The sequence below is a fragment of the Mastomys coucha genome, unplaced genomic scaffold, assembly GCF_008632895.1.
Source record: "Mastomys coucha isolate ucsf_1 unplaced genomic scaffold, UCSF_Mcou_1 pScaffold5, whole genome shotgun sequence".
Lineage (NCBI taxonomy): Eukaryota > Metazoa > Chordata > Mammalia > Rodentia > Muridae > Mastomys > Mastomys coucha.
Genome location: NW_022196911.1, coordinates 95410018 through 95427304, shown reverse-complemented (window position 1 = coordinate 95427304; position 17287 = coordinate 95410018). Strand labels below are relative to the sequence as shown.

Sequence of the window (17287 nt, the reverse complement as noted above, 5' to 3'; positions counted from 1 at the left end):
CCCCTCACAGACTTACCTAGAGGCTAATCTGTTCGAGGTATTCTCTCAGGCTAGGATCCTTCTTCCCAGGTGGCACTAGTTTGGGTCAAGTAGAAAAAAAAAAGTTAGCCTACACAAAAGGAAACCTCTCCTTTCCTTATTTCAAGATTTCTTGAAATTCATCTGAGATGATGCACAAGAAGTTCCTTTGGAATCTATACATCACGCTATCAAAACAAGGCATTCTGGTCTTACATTAATCACTTCCTGCTAAGGGCCAAGGTTTTGTCCTAATCACAAGACCAGCGACATCCATTTGAAGGCCAGCACCGCCCCCTGGTGGAAGTAGCGGGCAAGAACAAGTATAGCAGCCACCAATGGATGGTCAGAGAACTTATTTTTTTAAACACATGCTTCTTAGGAGCATGTGTTTTATTTGTGTGCGTGCCATTGTATTATTAACTGGAAAATAATGTTCATACATATATATTTTATATAATGTATTGTATTGAAATATGTATATCTGTGAAATGACTAAATTAAACTGACATATCACGTACCTTTTTATGATAGGGACACTTAAAATCTACTTGTATAAAATGCAGTGTTGTTTTCTCTCTCATTTTGACACGAAATGTTCTCTTAGAAATACTTTATTTACATGTGAATATACAACAAATTAGTTGTCTGCTCATTACCTAATTATAATTATAATTATTATAAGAAATAACTAGTAGCAATAGTAGTAGCAGTCATTTATGTAATAATCAAGCACTGCAGATACTTTAAATTATTAATATATGCTAATGTGCTGCTTTAGTGTTTCAATTTCAACAATGCAATCAGAGGAATGATTTTACAATGCACAAACAATTAGATGGTGGATGCCCAATATGTAAAGTACGTATGCAAATCAACACACATAACCGAGTAATTATTCATAAGTAAAATAATCTCCTCCAGTCATTTTTCTTCAAGGGTGTGGCCCCCTGCTAGGTTGTCCGCGCTCTAGCTATTGGCTCCACATCTGTGATACGGCACTGATAACTGAGAAAGACACGAAGTTGGGAAAGGGATGTGTGGACCTAGGTCTGGGAGGAGTTAGGGAGGGGCATGGGCATGATGGAAATGCATTTCGTTCATCTATGAAATTCTCAAAGAATAAGGGAATCTCAAAGTATGAGAATCTCAAGTCACCTTGAACAAACAAGTTGACACCCAGTAAATAAAATAACATTTATTATCCCGAATAAAATGTTTGGCATGTCTGGGTCTTACTTGTTTAACCTGCTAATAAGGAACTGAATTAAGAGCTATCTGGGGCTCTTCATAACTGTAAAAAATGTCCTGCAGCTTTGCCTAGGTCATGTGTTTAAAGACCATACCAGTGCTGGCCACAGCGCTGGCTGGCCAGACTTGTGGTAACTCGTGTCCTGGCAACACCAATCAGGACAGTCAGTATCCTAGAGATAACACCAAGCCCATACCATCTTCCCCACCTGAACCTGAAGCCAGTCCTTCCAAAGTCTCCCAGCCCTCCTTCTTCCTGTCCTTACAACCATCCTCGGCCCACCCTTCTAGGTCACTGCCTCAGAGAAGGTTCCTCCACTTTCAGCTTCACTTCCCCAGCACACACACACACACACACACACACACACGCATGCACACACACATACACACACATGCATACGCACACACATGCACACATCCACACACGCACACACATGCACACACACCAGCACCCTTCATTTACACACACACATGCACACACACACACACATGCACACACACACTCATGCATGCACACATGCACCAGCACCACCATTCACTCCCCCAGTACTTACACACACACACACACACACACTCACACCAGCACCACCATTCACTTCCCCAGTACTTACATACACACACACACACACACACACACACACACCAGCACCACCATCAGTGATAATAGCTACCATTTATTGAATCGTTACGCTTTCTAGGTACTATATTAAGACCAATGAGATAGAAACTCTTAACTACATTTTGACAATATAATTTATCTGAAATTTTTCTGAAAGTCTCTCTGATGAAAGGAAGGGAGGAAGGGAGGGAGGGAAGGAGGAAGAGATTTAATGGAGAATCTGCCTTATAGCACTAACCATTCCGTGAATCTTTCCTCTGAGATGTTCTAGCAGTGACATCTGTCAGAAGCCCTGTCCTGGTCTCTCTCCCTACCTGTGCACTCTCTCCTGCCAGTTTGCAGCTTCCTTCTCCCCTCCTTCCTCTGGCATCACCCTGAATCTTTCCTTCCATTTCCACTCCACACACCCTGTCTATGGACATCAAGACAGATAATACAAAGAAACCTGTCTTCCCTCCATCCTCAATGCTAAGCCCAGCTTTGTGACACTTAATTCTTTTTAAATTTATTTGTGTATGTATATGTATATTGTGTGCATGTGTGTATGTGTGTCTATTTCTGTGTCCGTGTAATGTTATGCCCTCCATGTAGAGGTCAGAAGACAGCTTCCAGTGTTAATCCTCACCTTCAACCTTGTTTGATGTAGGGTCTCTTTGGTTTGGTTTTGTGTTATGCTAAAACTCTTTATGGAAAATGGTACCCAAGTGCCCCTTACCACATACTCTTGCCAGCCCATCATCAAAGGATGCCAGCAGCTGGCTGGTGGTCCACTCTCTCATCTCCAGACATTATGTTATACTTCATGGCCACTTACCATCATGCTCCACTTGTTCCTCATTCTATATCCCATAACTATTGAATCCAGTCCCTGTGGCTGGTCTCTGGGCTTGAACAACATCTACCTACTTTAAAATTCTGTACATGGGTCTCCACTCTCTGAATGCTAAGTTTGAATGTGGTTTGTGTAAATCTTCTGAAGGCTTCTGTGCTGGAAGCATGGTCTCCAGTGTGATGGTTTTGAGGGAGTGGAGTCTTACAGAAGTTAGACACAGTGGGAGGCCATTGGCTCCGTGTTCCTTAGTAACTCTGCCTCAGAAAGGATTAGCACAGATCTGTTTGTGGGACCCAGCCAGCTCTTGAGGAGGGGCTGTTTTAAAGCAAGCCCATCCCCAAGTTCTTGTTTCTTCTCCAGAAACTTTTCCCTTCCCGTTTCTCTGCTGCATTGTGATGTAGACAAAGGGACACTCACCAGAAGCTGAAAAGATGGTTCTGCCCAAACTTGGACTCTCAACTTCCAAAACTGTCAATTGGATAGATGTCTTTTCTTTATAAAATAGTCAGCTTCAGGTATCTTGTTAAAGCAACAGAACTCGATTAACATTGAGCCAACCTCCTGTCAACTGTACCCAAGCCATGTTCGCTCTCACCTCCTCTGTGACACAAAGACATCCAATGACTCAAACTCTTTCATCCCCTTATCTGTCTCTCTGATTTCAACCCTTCCTTCTATATAATTATGTAGTCTGTCACCATCACCCTAGTCATTTTTCTCTAGGGCACCAGGTATTTCTTTGGCAGTTTTTCCTTCTGGTCCTACTTTCAGATCCCCCAAACCTACATCATTCTGTCTACCCTAGCACAGTATTATTTCCAAATACATAACAGCGGAGCATCAACGGAAATGAGAACCATGCCCTCAATTCTGCGTGCCGACCCCTTTACACCTTGCTGGCCAGGCATGTGCCCAGAGCGATAAGCTTACTCTAAACATTGATTCTCCCTACCAGCAGCCATCTTTATCTGGGGTATCCCAGCAACCTCTCAAATTCAGTTAGTCCAAAATTAAGCTTAGTGTTCCCACCTTAATCCCATCTCAGTCAACATTATGAATTCCCAGCATCTGAAATCAGTTATGAGGGCCAGCCCCAGCCCCAGTCCCAGCCACTGTGTACTTATTATTGCAGTATTTGGCTAGCCTGGGCTACATAACAAGTTCCAGGCCAGGTCAATAGTAAGATCCTATCCAAAAACAAACAAACAAACAAACAAACAAAAACAGAAAAACTTCCCTTACACTCAAATGTCAGTCAATAACCACTTCCTCTCTACTCTACCATCTTCCTTCTATATATATCACCATCCACATCTTTCCCACCTGGGCCATTCTTCTACTTCCGTAGTTTGCCTTACCAACTCATTTCAACTTGATTCTTTTGCTACATTTTTATTAAAATATAATTACATCACTTCCCTCCACTCAATTCTTTCCTCCACCTCCTCCCATGCCCCTACCCCCACCCCTCACTCCTACTCCCTATTAAGTTCCTAGCCTCTTCTTCTTTAATTGTTCTTGTTATAGACACATGCATACATATATAAAGTACAACCTGCTGTGCCTGTTCAGTGTGGCTTGCCTGTACATCATTTCAGGGCTGACCACTTGGTATTGGGTCATCAAGTGGAGGGGCTCCTCCCTGAGAATAGACCACTTCTCTCACTCTCAGAATCAACTTGATATTTCCCTTTGCTTGTTGCTTACGACTCATTCCAAACCCTTTGGTCTAGCACACAGAGCTAAACAGGATCCAGCCCCCATCTAGAACTAACAATTCCCTAAAGACCGTAACAATGTCTTTTCACGTCTAGATTTCCTGAGCTCCCCATCTTCTGTAGCACACTAGACAATGTAGCCACAGGCTGTGTCACTGGCCAACACATATGTGTTACAACTAAGGGAAGAAGGAGAGATTAGCAAGGATATACTTATTTAAATGGCACGGTTTTGGTTCTCATGGGATAAAATACCTGTTTCTGTCGCTAATAGTCCTTCGTCCACCTGCATAGTAAGCCAGGCAGACAGGGCCTGTCTCTGTCTCCCTTAGCCTTTGACACTGGATTAGCCCCTGTACCAGATAATGACGGTGTATTCATAGGGTCTCTAGATGAAAGGGAAGGATTACTCATTCAAAATTAAAAGTCAAAATAATGAACTTAATATAGAACTAAACCCTTCTTTATGTACGATAACAAATATCCTCAAGCGATGGAGGGGGGGTGCTAGGCATTAATTATTTTTTAAATCGCCCAATTATGCATCATTTCATGCTAATCTAAATGATGCCATTTCTCTCTCAGCAGACACCACTCAGCTCGAGACAGCCCCCACAACCGTGTATAAAAGCTCAAAGAGCCCACAAGCAGGTGACGTTCTGAACTCCTTTGAAATTACAGCTGCCCACGGACCAGCAGAACTTTTGCCTTGGCACCATGTCTCTCCGGTTTTCTGGCGGATCCAGGCACGTTGGCATACAGTCGGGATCCCTCAGGCCGCCCAGTGGAGGCGCAGGCTTGGCTGGGAGCAGTGTGGCTGGCGGTTCAGTTGCTGGTAGTGGATTTTCTTGGGCCTTGGGAGGGACACTGGGCAGTGCTCCTGGGAGCCATGCCACTGGTGCCCTGGGAAGCGTCACTGGTGTTTGCTTCGTTGGAAATGAAGGGGGTCTCCTCTCTGGAAATGAGAAGGTCACCATGCAGAATCTTAACGACCGCTTGGCCTCTTACCTGGATAACGTGAAAGCTCTGGAGGAGGTCAACGCTGAGCTAGAGAAAAAGATCAAGACTTGGCATGAGAAATACGGACCGGGATCTTGCCGCGGACTTGACCGTGACTATAGCAAATATCATCTAACCATTGAGGACCTTAAAGGCAAGGTAAAGTCGCAAACTTGAAACCAGTCAAGTATTTAAAACATGATAACTTCCGGCAAAAGTATATAAAACCACAAAGGGAAATGCTTCGTGGCTGTTCTCTAAGTTTCACTTAATTTTAATACATAATTCTTCCCGTTGCTCAAAATTAGAAGCCTTGACTCAATACTTTCAATGTAGCTAAAATGTTAATCCTGCTGTCTATTTTGAGATGCATTTATAGATAATAAAGTATCATATCCTAAAAATAATGCATTTATATGAGAACGAATTTAAAACATTGCTGCTTTTTAAAAATTAAATTCTAAACATTCTGATAACTGCCTACACTTAAAAACTGATCCAGAGGCTTAATTATTTTCTGAGTAATACATAACAAAAGCAAGATTATTTCTGTTAACTCCCTTTTCATTTCCTCCAGATCATCTCTTCCACGGCCGCTAATGCTAATATAATTCTGCAAATTGACAACGCCAGACTGGCTGCTGACGATTTCCGACTAAAGTAGGTGACAGACAACAATGGCGGCCCTGAAACTAAGTTCCTATCTGTTTATGTTGTTAATTTTTCTTCCATTTTCATCTCAAGTAAAATTACAACCTAAGGGAATCAAAGGATTTCTGATAGAAAATGATAATTACCTTAGGTGAGAATGTTACCTATGCATTTCATCCATGGAGTAAGCTGCTCTTGTATCTCCTTGCCTGTCTAAAGCATGCCAAGCACACAGTGACTATTGTTCACTCCTTAAGAATGTTAACCTCGGGGCTGGAGAGATGGCTCAGTAGTTCAGAGCACTGACTGTTCTTCCAAAGGACCCAAGGTCAGTTCCCAGCAACCGGCTCACAACTCTAACTCCAGTTCCAGGGGGTGTGATATCCATAGACATGCAGGCAAAACATCAGTGCACATAAAAAATAAAGAAAAGGGTTTTTTAAAATATTAACTTAGATAAGACTATGAAACGGTTGGTTTTTACTTAACGGCGATAGACATTTCAGTCTACGGGATTGGTTAGCTGCTCATTGTCCTGTACTGAACTGGAGGGACAGCTCTTTATGTATAGCTGTTTTGTTTTCTTTTGTTTTGTTTTATGACCAGGTCCCACTCTGTAGCCCAGGCTGGTCTAGAACTCACAACTTTCCTGCCTCAAGCTCCTGAGTTCTTAGATTACAGACATTGACTACCACACAGGGGTGGTTTTTTTTTCTATAAATTTTTATATTTAGAGTCCTGATCTGGTTTCAGATTTCCAGTTGATATCTTCAACTTCTTGAAGAGGTCTAACATGCACTGAAATTCCTTTAAATCCACCCTCTCCCCTCAAGGTATGAAAACGAGCTCACCCTTCACCAAAATGTAGAGGCAGACATCAACGGGTTGCGGCGCGTCCTTGATGAGCTGACCCTCTGCAGGACGGACCAAGAGCTGCAGTATGAATCCCTGAGTGAGGAGATGACTTATCTCAAGAAGAACCACGAAGAGGTAGGAGACGCTTGGCTCTAACCCCAACACAGCTCTGCCTGTCTGGGGAGAGAAGCTGTTGAAATTCCAGCACAAATCAACCTCATGGAGATCATGCACAAAATCTACTTACCTCCCACGAGAACATTAGAAGGAAAGTTAGGAGAATGTGGGGGAAGGGGAGATTGTACAGCATAGCACTGGAACAAGGCCCTTCAGGGGAGTTTGGCAGGACAGTGACGCCCCACCCCCCATCAAGGAAACCAGGAGAGGGAAGGGAAGAAAGGCAAGCACTAAGGAAGGGCTGGAAACTGCAAGATCCATGTCCTCTTAAAGACACAGCAACAGAAAGAAGGCAGCAGCTTTGACTGCACTGAGGGTAGGCTAGAAAGCCACTCCCCTCATGCCACCCCGAGATCATTTACTACGCTCTTGTGGCTGGTGCACTCTTGTGGCTGGTATACTCTTGTGGCTGGTACACTCTCGTGGCTGGTGCACTCTCGTGGCTGGTGCTATCAGGCAAGTAGTTTGATTTTGAAAATCCACAGCAACAAGAATTTTCCTTCATATGGAATCTTACATAAAACTTTAAAATACAGAAATACATTAACAGTAGCCTTTTAGGGGAGGTATATAAGTATGGTTAGATGATGGATAGATAGATAGATAGATAGATAGATAGATAGATAGATAGATAGATGGATGGATGGATGGATGGATGGATGGATGGATGGATGGACAGACAGACAGATATCTTAACTAAGAAGTCAGATTCTGGTTTAAGAAAACAAAAGTTGGCCAGGCACTTGGGAGTTGGAGGCAGGCAGGGGCATGGGAACTGGAGGCCAGCGAGGGCTACCTAGCAAGTTCCTGTTGAGGGATGAGGGAGAAACCTGAGATATCAACACTTTGAAATCCAAGTGAAAAGGTCAGCTGCTCCATGGACTAGTGCAGACCCTTGCTTTGCTCAAGAACCCAAGGTGCCACATCTGGAGGGTATAGCCACTAAGAACAGGTGTTCGAGATCCCTGTCCAGTCTCCCTTCCAACCAGATCCCTTCAAGCAACTTAGGCGAGTTTCTTTTCCTCTCTGTGCTCCAGTGTCCTCATCTATGAAGGGAGGGTCTGCCTCATAAGGGTGCTCAGCCTTGTAGCACACCCTCAGAGCAGCGTCTGCCATCTAGTGGTCATTCAAATAAATGACTGTGAAAATTCCAGTGGCTGGGATTGGAGGGGCGGGGCTGGGTTTTCCTCCACTCTGGTCCCATCAAGCCAATAGTTGGCAATTATCTGTTGAAAAAAACTCTCTGGTCTTTGTAATCTTTTCATATTCTTTTTCTTTTTGAAGTGGTAGTTATGGTTGTCTTTTTAAAAGTATATTTTATTTATATGTAGGGGGAGGACCATGCACAATGCTACAGTATGTCCGTGGAAGTCAAAGCACTTTCAGGAGCTGGCTTTCTTCTGCAACCCTCTAGGTCTGAGGAGTCAATTCAGCTTGGTTGGCAGGAAACATCTTTACCACTGAGCCATCTCACTGGCCACTGGTTTGGTTGGGCCTGGTGTAGTGGTTTAACCTTCCCCCCACGCACACCCTTGGTTTTCTGAGACAGGGTTTTTCTGTGTAGCCCTGGCTGTCCTGGAAATTGCTCTGTAAACCAGGCTGGCCTCAGACTCACAGAGATCGACCTGCCTCTGCCTCCCAAGTGCTGGGATTAAAGGTGCGCAGTATTACCCACTGGTTCGACTTTATAATCCCAGCATTCTGGGAGGGCTGAGGCAGGATAATTCCCTAATTCAAGGCCCAGCTTGGGTTACATACTAAGTTCCAGCTTAGTCTAGGCTACCGAGGGAGATCCTGTCTCATGAAGGAAGGAAGGGAGGGAGGGAGGGAGGAACGATAAATGAATGATGGATGGATGGATGGATGGATGGACGGACGGACAAAAGCACTGAACACAGATTAAATGGCACCCATAAATTATTCGTTGCTCTGGGAACTTTGGGACCTCTAAACCCTTCTCAGATGGCATGTGGACAGTCACTTGCATTTCACTCTAGGAAATGAAGGTTCTGCAGTGCGCAGCCGGAGGCAACGTGAACGTGGAGATGAACGCTGCCCCGGGCGTGGACCTCACCGTCCTACTGAACAACATGCGAGCCGAGTATGAGGCCCTAGCTGAGCAGAACCGCAGGGACGCCGAGGCCTGGTTCCAAGAGAAGGTGAGGCAAGCCAGACCTGCTCTATCTATTCCACCCTAGCAGACCAGACTCAGTGTGACCCTGTGTACCCTGCCTTCCAGAGCGCCACGCTGCAGCAGCAGATCTCCAATGACTTGGGCGCTGCCACCTCGGCCAGGACTGAGCTGACAGAGCTGAAGCGCTCCCTGCAGACACTGGAGATCGAGCTGCAGTCACTCTCGGCCACGGTAGGTGTTGACTCCAGGCGCTGGCGCTTCCTGGTTCCCAAAAACCTAAGAGAAGCCTTTCTTTTCTTTCCTATAACAAATGCTTACCGAATGGGGTGCGCGGGGGAAGGGGAAGAACAGCAGGAAAAGCATCCTAGGAGACAGAAAAAGGTAGTGTCTTCCTCACGGACTTTTTTTTTTTTTTAAGATTTACTTATTTATATGAGTACATTGTACTTGTCTTCAGACACACCAGAAGAGGGCATCAGATCCCATGACAGATGGTCGTGAGCCACCATGTAGTTGTGGGGAATTGAACTCAGGACCTTTGGAAGAGCTGTCAGTGCTCTTCTTCACAGATTTCTTGATACTGCTAAGTTCCTTCCTGGATCACGCCCAGAGTTCATTGTGGTAAAAAGAACCAGCCTGGCGCCCAGTTCCACCCTGCACAAGGTTCGTTCAGTGCCCCAGAGCATGCTGGGCAGTGTTGTTTCAGTTAAAACATTAAGGGACTGGTCCAGCGTTCTTTTTTTTTTTTAATACTTTTTTTAATTAATTTTTATTTATATGAGTACACTATAGCTGTCTTCAGACACACCAGAAGAGGGTACAGATTGTCATGTCCACTACAGATGGTTGTGAGTCACCATGTAGTTGCTGGGAATTGAACTCAGGACCTCTAGAAGAGCAGTCAGTATTCTTAACCGCTGAGCCATCTCTCCAGCCCCCAAGGACCAGCATTCTTTGTCCACACAGGCCAAGATGATGGGTCACAGCATCATCTCCGAACACTGAGAAAGGCATAGTAAGAGAGCGTTCACGAGGCTGGAGAGGTAGCTCTGCAGTTAAAAGAACCCGCTCTTTCAGGAGACCCAAATTTAATTCCTGGCACCCACACGGCAGCTAACAACTATCGGTAGCTCTAGTGTCAGGGTGTCTGATACCTTATTCTGTCTTCTGCAGACATTGCATACATGAGGTGCGCATACACACAGGCAAAACAGCCATCCACATAAAATATTTATTTAAAGAAATGTACACACCACCCAGACATGGGCACTATCTGTCCTCTCACCCTACATCAGTAAAGTTGACATCTCTCAGCACATGCCCACTCAGCCTCCTAGGAACATCTGGGCCATGGAGAAGACTTCAACAGTTACCATGGAAACAACCTAGAAACCTACTTTCTGTCAAGACTATGAGCTGGCAGCATCCAAAAGGCTTGACTTTGAGAATTAGGGCAAGCATGTGGCCCAAGGATTCCCCATCCTCACAAGAGGTTTTGTAATCTCTCTGAAGACACTAGGGTGTCACGTGAACAAAGAGATAACTACTATGCAAATCATAACAGTGAGCCAGCCACCAAGGAAACCACGGCTCGGTAGACTAGAAAGATCTTTTGGTTTAGCCAACCCGAAAACACAGACGCAGTGCTCTACCGCTTTGTAGTATTTAAACCGAAGATTTACCATTGGCTGAGCCCCAGCTTACCCAGCATGCCCCGCTTTCCCTCACTCTCAGCTCGGTGGCCTCTCTAGCCCTTCCGTCTGAATTCAGAAGGAATTCTGAAACCATCAGAGCCCCTGTATGATCTTCTGCCGCTGTAGGGATGAATCCTCCCTGTGTTTCTGAATAGCAGGATAGGAAATAAATTCTCAAATGCCCTCATCAGAATTAGAAGCATTTCCACACAGAAGCAATGATATCACGAAGCAGTTAGATTCTCGGCTCAGATCACCCATCCCAGGAGTAATGCTGTGAGGTCAGGCTATAACCCACCCTGCAAAATCCGTTTAACAGCCAGTGTAACCAAGCTGTAGAGTAATACTGGTAACCTAGCTTCCATATCCTGAGATTCTTTAGTCAAAATAAATTCCAAGTTCAGTTTCCCACAGGGAGAACACAAGTCAATTATAGGTTGGGGGTTATCTGTATATAAACACCTACATGTTTGCTTCCTGTGTTATGCAAACTTCGAAGTCCATCTGGTTCTTTCTCATCAGCACCCAACTTTCCCAGTGGGAGGCAGATAAGAGAGATGCTGCCTCCTCTGGCTTCCCAGGGTATTAGCCATCTTATAAAATATCCTAGGGAAGAAAGGGTTTAAGGCTTTGAACTGTGGGTGTGTCCCTCCTTGACATCTTGCTAGCATGCACATGTTCTTTCTCATTACCATATCTATCACCTCCTCTTGAATGCTTCTGGAGAACCCAGAAGCCTCTCCAAATGCAGCAGCCAGCAAAAATCAGCATCCTAAGGGTCTCAGCCCCCTTAGACCCTCACATGCCTGCCTGCCATGATGAGTATCTTACTACATAGCTCTTTCTTTGCAATCCTAGGATTGAGTCAGTACATTGGCGATATACAGACTTACCCTTAAAATTATAATGCTACTAATGCAATAAAGAAGTAAGCTAGGGAGCTGGGAGACAACTCAGCTGGTAATGGGCTTGCCAAGCAAACATAAATAAGGATATGAGTTTAATCTCTAGAACTCATGTAGAAGAAGCCAGGCCTGATGGCATGAGCTTGGAATCCTAGTGCTGGGAAGCAGAGATAGGAGGGTCCCTTGGGTCACTGACCAGCTAGTGCAGCTTAATCAGTGAGCCCCAGGCTGCAAAGAAAGGAAGGGAGGGAGGAAGGGAGGGAGGGAGGAAGGGAGGGAGGGAGGAAGGGAGGAAGGGAGGAAGGGAGGAAGGAAGGGAGAGACAGACAGGAAGGAAGGAGGGAGGGAAGGAAGGAAAGAAAGAAAGGAGGAAGAGGGAGAGAAAAAGGAAACAGGAAAAGAAAGAAAAAGTATCACCTGAGGAATGATACCCAAACACACACACACAGAGAGAGAGAGAGAGAGAGAGAGAGAGAGAGAGAGAGAGAGAGAGAGCGAGAGAGGACCAAGCCAGCTCAGTCAGTCAACAGGTTCTCAAGGGCAGGAATGAGGATTAAAGAGAAAAAGACAATTAGACAACACTGTAGCATGACCCCAGCCAGTTCTGAGACTGAAGGTAGGCTTATTTTTTTCCCAATCTGCTTTTATACCATTTTAATCACATGCAAGTAATAAGGTCAGTTCTAGGTTGAGGAACAAGCAAGACAATAAACACAAATAGTCAAGGAACAAGCAAGGCAATAAACAAAGTCGCATGATCACTCCTATGAACACTGTTTCTAAGGACTGACTTATCAGGATGACCAAGATATCAGAGCCTACTTCCATGTCCTAGCGCAAAGTCATATTCATGCCTGCCTGAAGCCTACTTCTTTGTTCTAGCCTAAAATTAGGTTCCTGCCGGATGCCCAATTCCTTGTCCTGGCCCAATTTTTGCCAAGCAGCCCCAAACGCTTTCCACAGAGAAAGAAAGAGGCGGGGGAGGGAAAGAGGGAGGGGGAGAGAGAGAGAATTTCAAATTGAAATGCATTTATTAGGTAATTGCTCGAAGCATACTGCCTCCAAAAATGCCAGGCAGAGGTTTGCATCTCATTCTAGCAGAGGTGTTGTGTCCTGTGACATAAGAGCAGTAGTCATGCCACAGGAAGAGAAGGGAAATGAGAGAGTGGAAGAGGCAGTACACATTCCGATAATGATTAATATCAGACGTAGAAACTGCCCGGACACATATATTTACGTATGATAAGACAAAGAGGGAAATGACCATAATTGAGGTTGGAATCATGGGGCAAGACAAATTACAGTCTATGAAGGAGAGAGAGGAAGTGAAGTGCTCCTAGGACTTAGTGTGGACACCGTGACCTGCATTAATGAACACAGCCCATGAGTCCCACCCTGCTAAGGGAGCCAGTCAGTCTGAACAGCCATAAAAGAGGACTCTGGTGAATGGCAGAAAGTCAAAAATGGATTACAAAGGAGAGCAACAGACCAGTGGGTCTAGGACTAGGATGCGAACTGTGGAGGAGCGAGGTTTCGGTATAACAGGCAACCCCCCCCAAAAAAAAATATTTTAAAATATAAATCCTCCTGTGAGGATTTCTTACTGTGTTGTCTCCCAAAAGTGCTTTTATATACATGTTTGTCTTAATAGAAACTGTTACCAAAATCTTAACAGTCAAATATCTTGCCGGGAGGTGGAGGAGGAGAAATGGAGGGGTGGGGCATGGATAGGCAGGGAGGCAGTGAGATGCCTAAGGGGCATTGCTGCCAAGGCTCGTGACCAGAGTTTGATCCCAGGAACCCACATGGTGGAAGGAAAGAACCAATTCCTGCAGGTTGTCCTGTGATCTCCATGTTTGCTGTGGCACATGCTTACATGCGTGCGACACACACACACACACACACACACACACACACACACACACACACGTAAATGTTAAGATAAAGTCTTGGGATGGGGGGTCATTTATCCCTTGTTAGGTATTCAGCACTTGTTCACCCAGAGTTAATAACAGGCTTCACCTCCTGTCTTATGGTGACAAGCCCCCAACCTGCCTGGGGAGTGGTCCTGCAGGATACTGAATAACCCAGGGCTGAGTACCCCTCTGGTGATTTCATCCCTTAAGATGATCTTTTCATGTATCAGAAACACTCTCTGGAGTGCTCCCTGGCGGAGACTGAGGGCAACTACTGCTCACAACTGGCTCAGATCCAGGCTCAGATCAGCGCCCTGGAGGAGCAGCTGCACCAGGTGAGGACTGAGACCGAGGGCCAGAAGCTGGAACATGAGCAGCTGCTGGACATCAAGGCCCACCTGGAGAAGGAGATCGAGACCTACTGCCGCCTCATAGACGGAGACGAGAAGTAAGATCAGTGTGAAGTTCCCAACAGCATCCCATGTTCTATCCCTCAGCTGTCAGTCCGATGCTTCTCTGTCCCACTGCACAAAAAATGCATGTCCTCCTGCTTCTAAATAGGGGAATCATTTCCTCTACATTTTGTACATCACAGAGCCCCCTTATCTACCTTGGATGACTCTCATCATTCCTACACAAATACCTCATTTCTGTCCACGTTAAACATTGTAAGACTCTCCTGACCCCGTCCCTCCCCCCAGTCTCTTGAACAACCCCCCGGGACACATTCAATATGTATGTGTGGCTCCTGGGAGATTGCATATTTTTATGTATAGTTCTTAAGCTAGTACGTATTTCTTACTTTTTAGATTCTTGGATGGGACTTCTTGAATGGGAGGGACTGGGAAGATGGCTCAGTGGGGAGAGTGCTTGTCCCAGGAGAGCCTGACTTGCATCTCCAGCATCTATGTAAAGGCTGAGTGTAATGGCTCAGAGCCTGGAGTCAGGGGAGATGCTGAGTGCTCACTGGCCAGCCAATGTAGGTGATATATGCTCTGTTGGTTCTGTGAGAGACCCTGTCTCAAAACATGGTGGTGTGCTAGAGAGATGGCTGAGAAGCTAGGAAGCACTTGTTCTTGCAGATGACAAGGTTTAGTTCTCAGCACCTGTAGATGCACACCAGTCTGTAACTCCAGTTCTTCAGAAGCTGATGCCCTCTTCTAGCCTCTGAGGGCACTGCATGCATGTGGTGCATGTGCATATGTGCAGGTAAAATGTTCATGCATGTAGAATAAAAATAAATAAGTCTCTCTCTAAAACAAAGGTTGAGGGCAACAAAGGAAGATTCCTGATGCCAATCAACACACAGTCACACTCACACACATACACACACACTCACACAAATACACTCTCATATACAAACACACTCACACACATACACATACTCACACATAACTTACAAATACACACAGCCACACTCACACACATACACACACACACTCACACAAATACACTCTCATACACAAACACACTCACAAATATACACACACACATACACACACATACACATACTCACACACACAAACACACACTCACACGCATACACACACATACTCACATATTCACAAACACACACACACATTCACACACACTCATATACATCCACATTCACAGACACACACCACCACCTCTACCACCACCAAAAAGAAAAAAAATCAAATTGAAATAATATTTTTCAACCCTCTCTTTAGATAACTTGTAATCATTTCCTGCTCCTGCACACAAATCATATTTTTCCAGTAGTAAAACTTGAGATCCGCTGAGTCATTATTTCAATGAAAGTTTCCTAAGTGATAAAAAACAACAATGTAAAATTGCGATGTTTTCTTTCCTCCAGTTCCTGCTCTGGCTCAAAGGGCTTTGAATCTGGAAACTCGGGGAATTCATCCAAAGGTAACAAAAACCTCGTACTTTACATCAATGACTCTCACACATGGTAACAAAATCTACAGTTACGAAGGTTTTTTTTTGGGGGGGGGGTTGTTTGATTGTTTGTTTTTGTTTTGTTTTGTTTTGTTTTTTATTTGGTTGTTTGGGTGTTTGGTCTTTCGAGACAGGGTTTCTCTGTATAACCCTAGCTGTCCTGGAACTCACTCTGTAGACCAGGCTGGCCTCAAACTCAGAAATCCACCTGCTTCTGCCTCCCAAGTGCTGGGATTAAAGGCGTGCACCATCACTGCCTGGTTTCAGTTAAGAAGTTTTAAGTAAAGTACTCTGAACTGGAAATGTTCTCCAGACACCCCAAAATCTTATTTTAAACCCATAACACTCCCTCCCCAATGTGTGAGATGCAGTGCGAGGAGCCAAACAGTGGTATCCTTCATCACATAATCTTTTGGGGCAAAATACAGTCGTTCACCTGTGTTTTCTTCTCTAGATGTATCCAAAACCACACTGGTAAAGACGGTGGTTGAAGAAATAGATCAGCGTGGGAAGGTCCTGTCCTCCAGGATCCACTCCATCGAGGAAAAGATGTCTAAGACGAGCAACGCCAAGGCTGAGCAGAGGGTTCCCTTCTAGCCGCCCTGCTGGGGGGCGGGGAATAGAGTAACTTGGGGGCGGAGCCAGCACGGCTGCACTATCTAAATCTCAGGGAGAATGGAAACGCTTTCTTCTATTACAGATAAGTGGCCTTAGCAAAATATCTGTTTTCTTAGTGACTTTCAAAGGATGCGGGGTGTTTGTATCCTAATAAAATAATTGATGGCAACACACTTCCGTTTGCTGGTGATCAATAACGAGTTGTAATTTATTTTTCCCCCGTAAGTAGACCTTTATGGAAAACGTCTTTATTGGATTTCACTCTAGTTTTCAACAACTATCAATTCGATCACACGGTATTTAATATTAAATATTCATTAGGCATAATCTTCAAATCCCACCACGTCTGCTTGAGGTAAACATGGGGGACGGTCAGGAAATCCTCCTGCAACTGACACATTCAACCACTAGATGGCGCACGCCTGGTGTTTTTTGTTACGGTGTCTCAAACTATCTCAAGCTCCTGGGATACCATTCCCATCTAACCAGAAAAAAAATCTCTGGAAAGATCTACTGCAACCAAGCCCGTGTTGATGACTTTCCCAGGACAGATTTTTTTTTTCTTTCTTGTTTTAGCTTTTGTTTTACAGCCGTTGCTATTTAATATTCTAAATAAAGAAAAAAATGCACTTTAAAAGTTAGTGCATACGTTTGGAATACAGGAAGGACAACCCACAAACCACAAGAAACTCAAGAAGTAGGAAAACCAAAAGGTGGGCATTTCATTCCTTCTTAAAAGGGGGAACCAAATACCCACGGAAGGAGTTACAGAGATTAACTATGGAGCAAAGACTGAAGGAAGGACAAGCCAGCCTAAATATAACTATCTCCTGAGAGGCTCTGACAGTACCTGACTGACACAGATGTAGAGGCTCACAGCCATCCATTGAACTGAGTACAGGGTCCTCAATGAAGGAGTTAGAGAAAGGACCTATGGAGCTGAGGGGTTTGCAGCCCCTTAGGACGAACAACAATAT

At 44.8% G+C, this 17287-nt stretch overlaps 1 protein-coding gene and 1 long non-coding RNA gene across 2 annotated transcripts; one reads left to right on the top strand and one right to left on the bottom strand.

Moving 5' to 3' along the window:
• Positions 1 to 3137: 3137 nt before the first annotated feature.
• LOC116077240 lies at positions 3138 to 7046 on the bottom strand. Its single transcript, XR_004113193.1, has 3 exons — positions 6940 to 7046; positions 5447 to 5485; positions 3138 to 3239 (listed from the first exon to the last, which is right to left on the bottom strand). It is a non-coding gene; the product is annotated as an uncharacterized LOC116077240 (long non-coding RNA).
• On the top strand, positions 5109 to 16483 carry LOC116077239 (keratin, type I cytoskeletal 28). Its single transcript, XM_031351628.1, has 8 exons — positions 5109 to 5596; positions 6015 to 6097; positions 6922 to 7078; positions 9118 to 9279; positions 9360 to 9485; positions 14000 to 14217; positions 15607 to 15662; positions 16147 to 16483. Exons 1-8 carry the CDS (start codon positions 5156 to 5158, stop codon positions 16287 to 16289), a joined length of 1386 nt encoding a protein of 461 aa, XP_031207488.1. The 5' UTR covers positions 5109 to 5155; the 3' UTR covers positions 16290 to 16483.
• Positions 16484 to 17287: the final 804 nt, after the last annotated feature.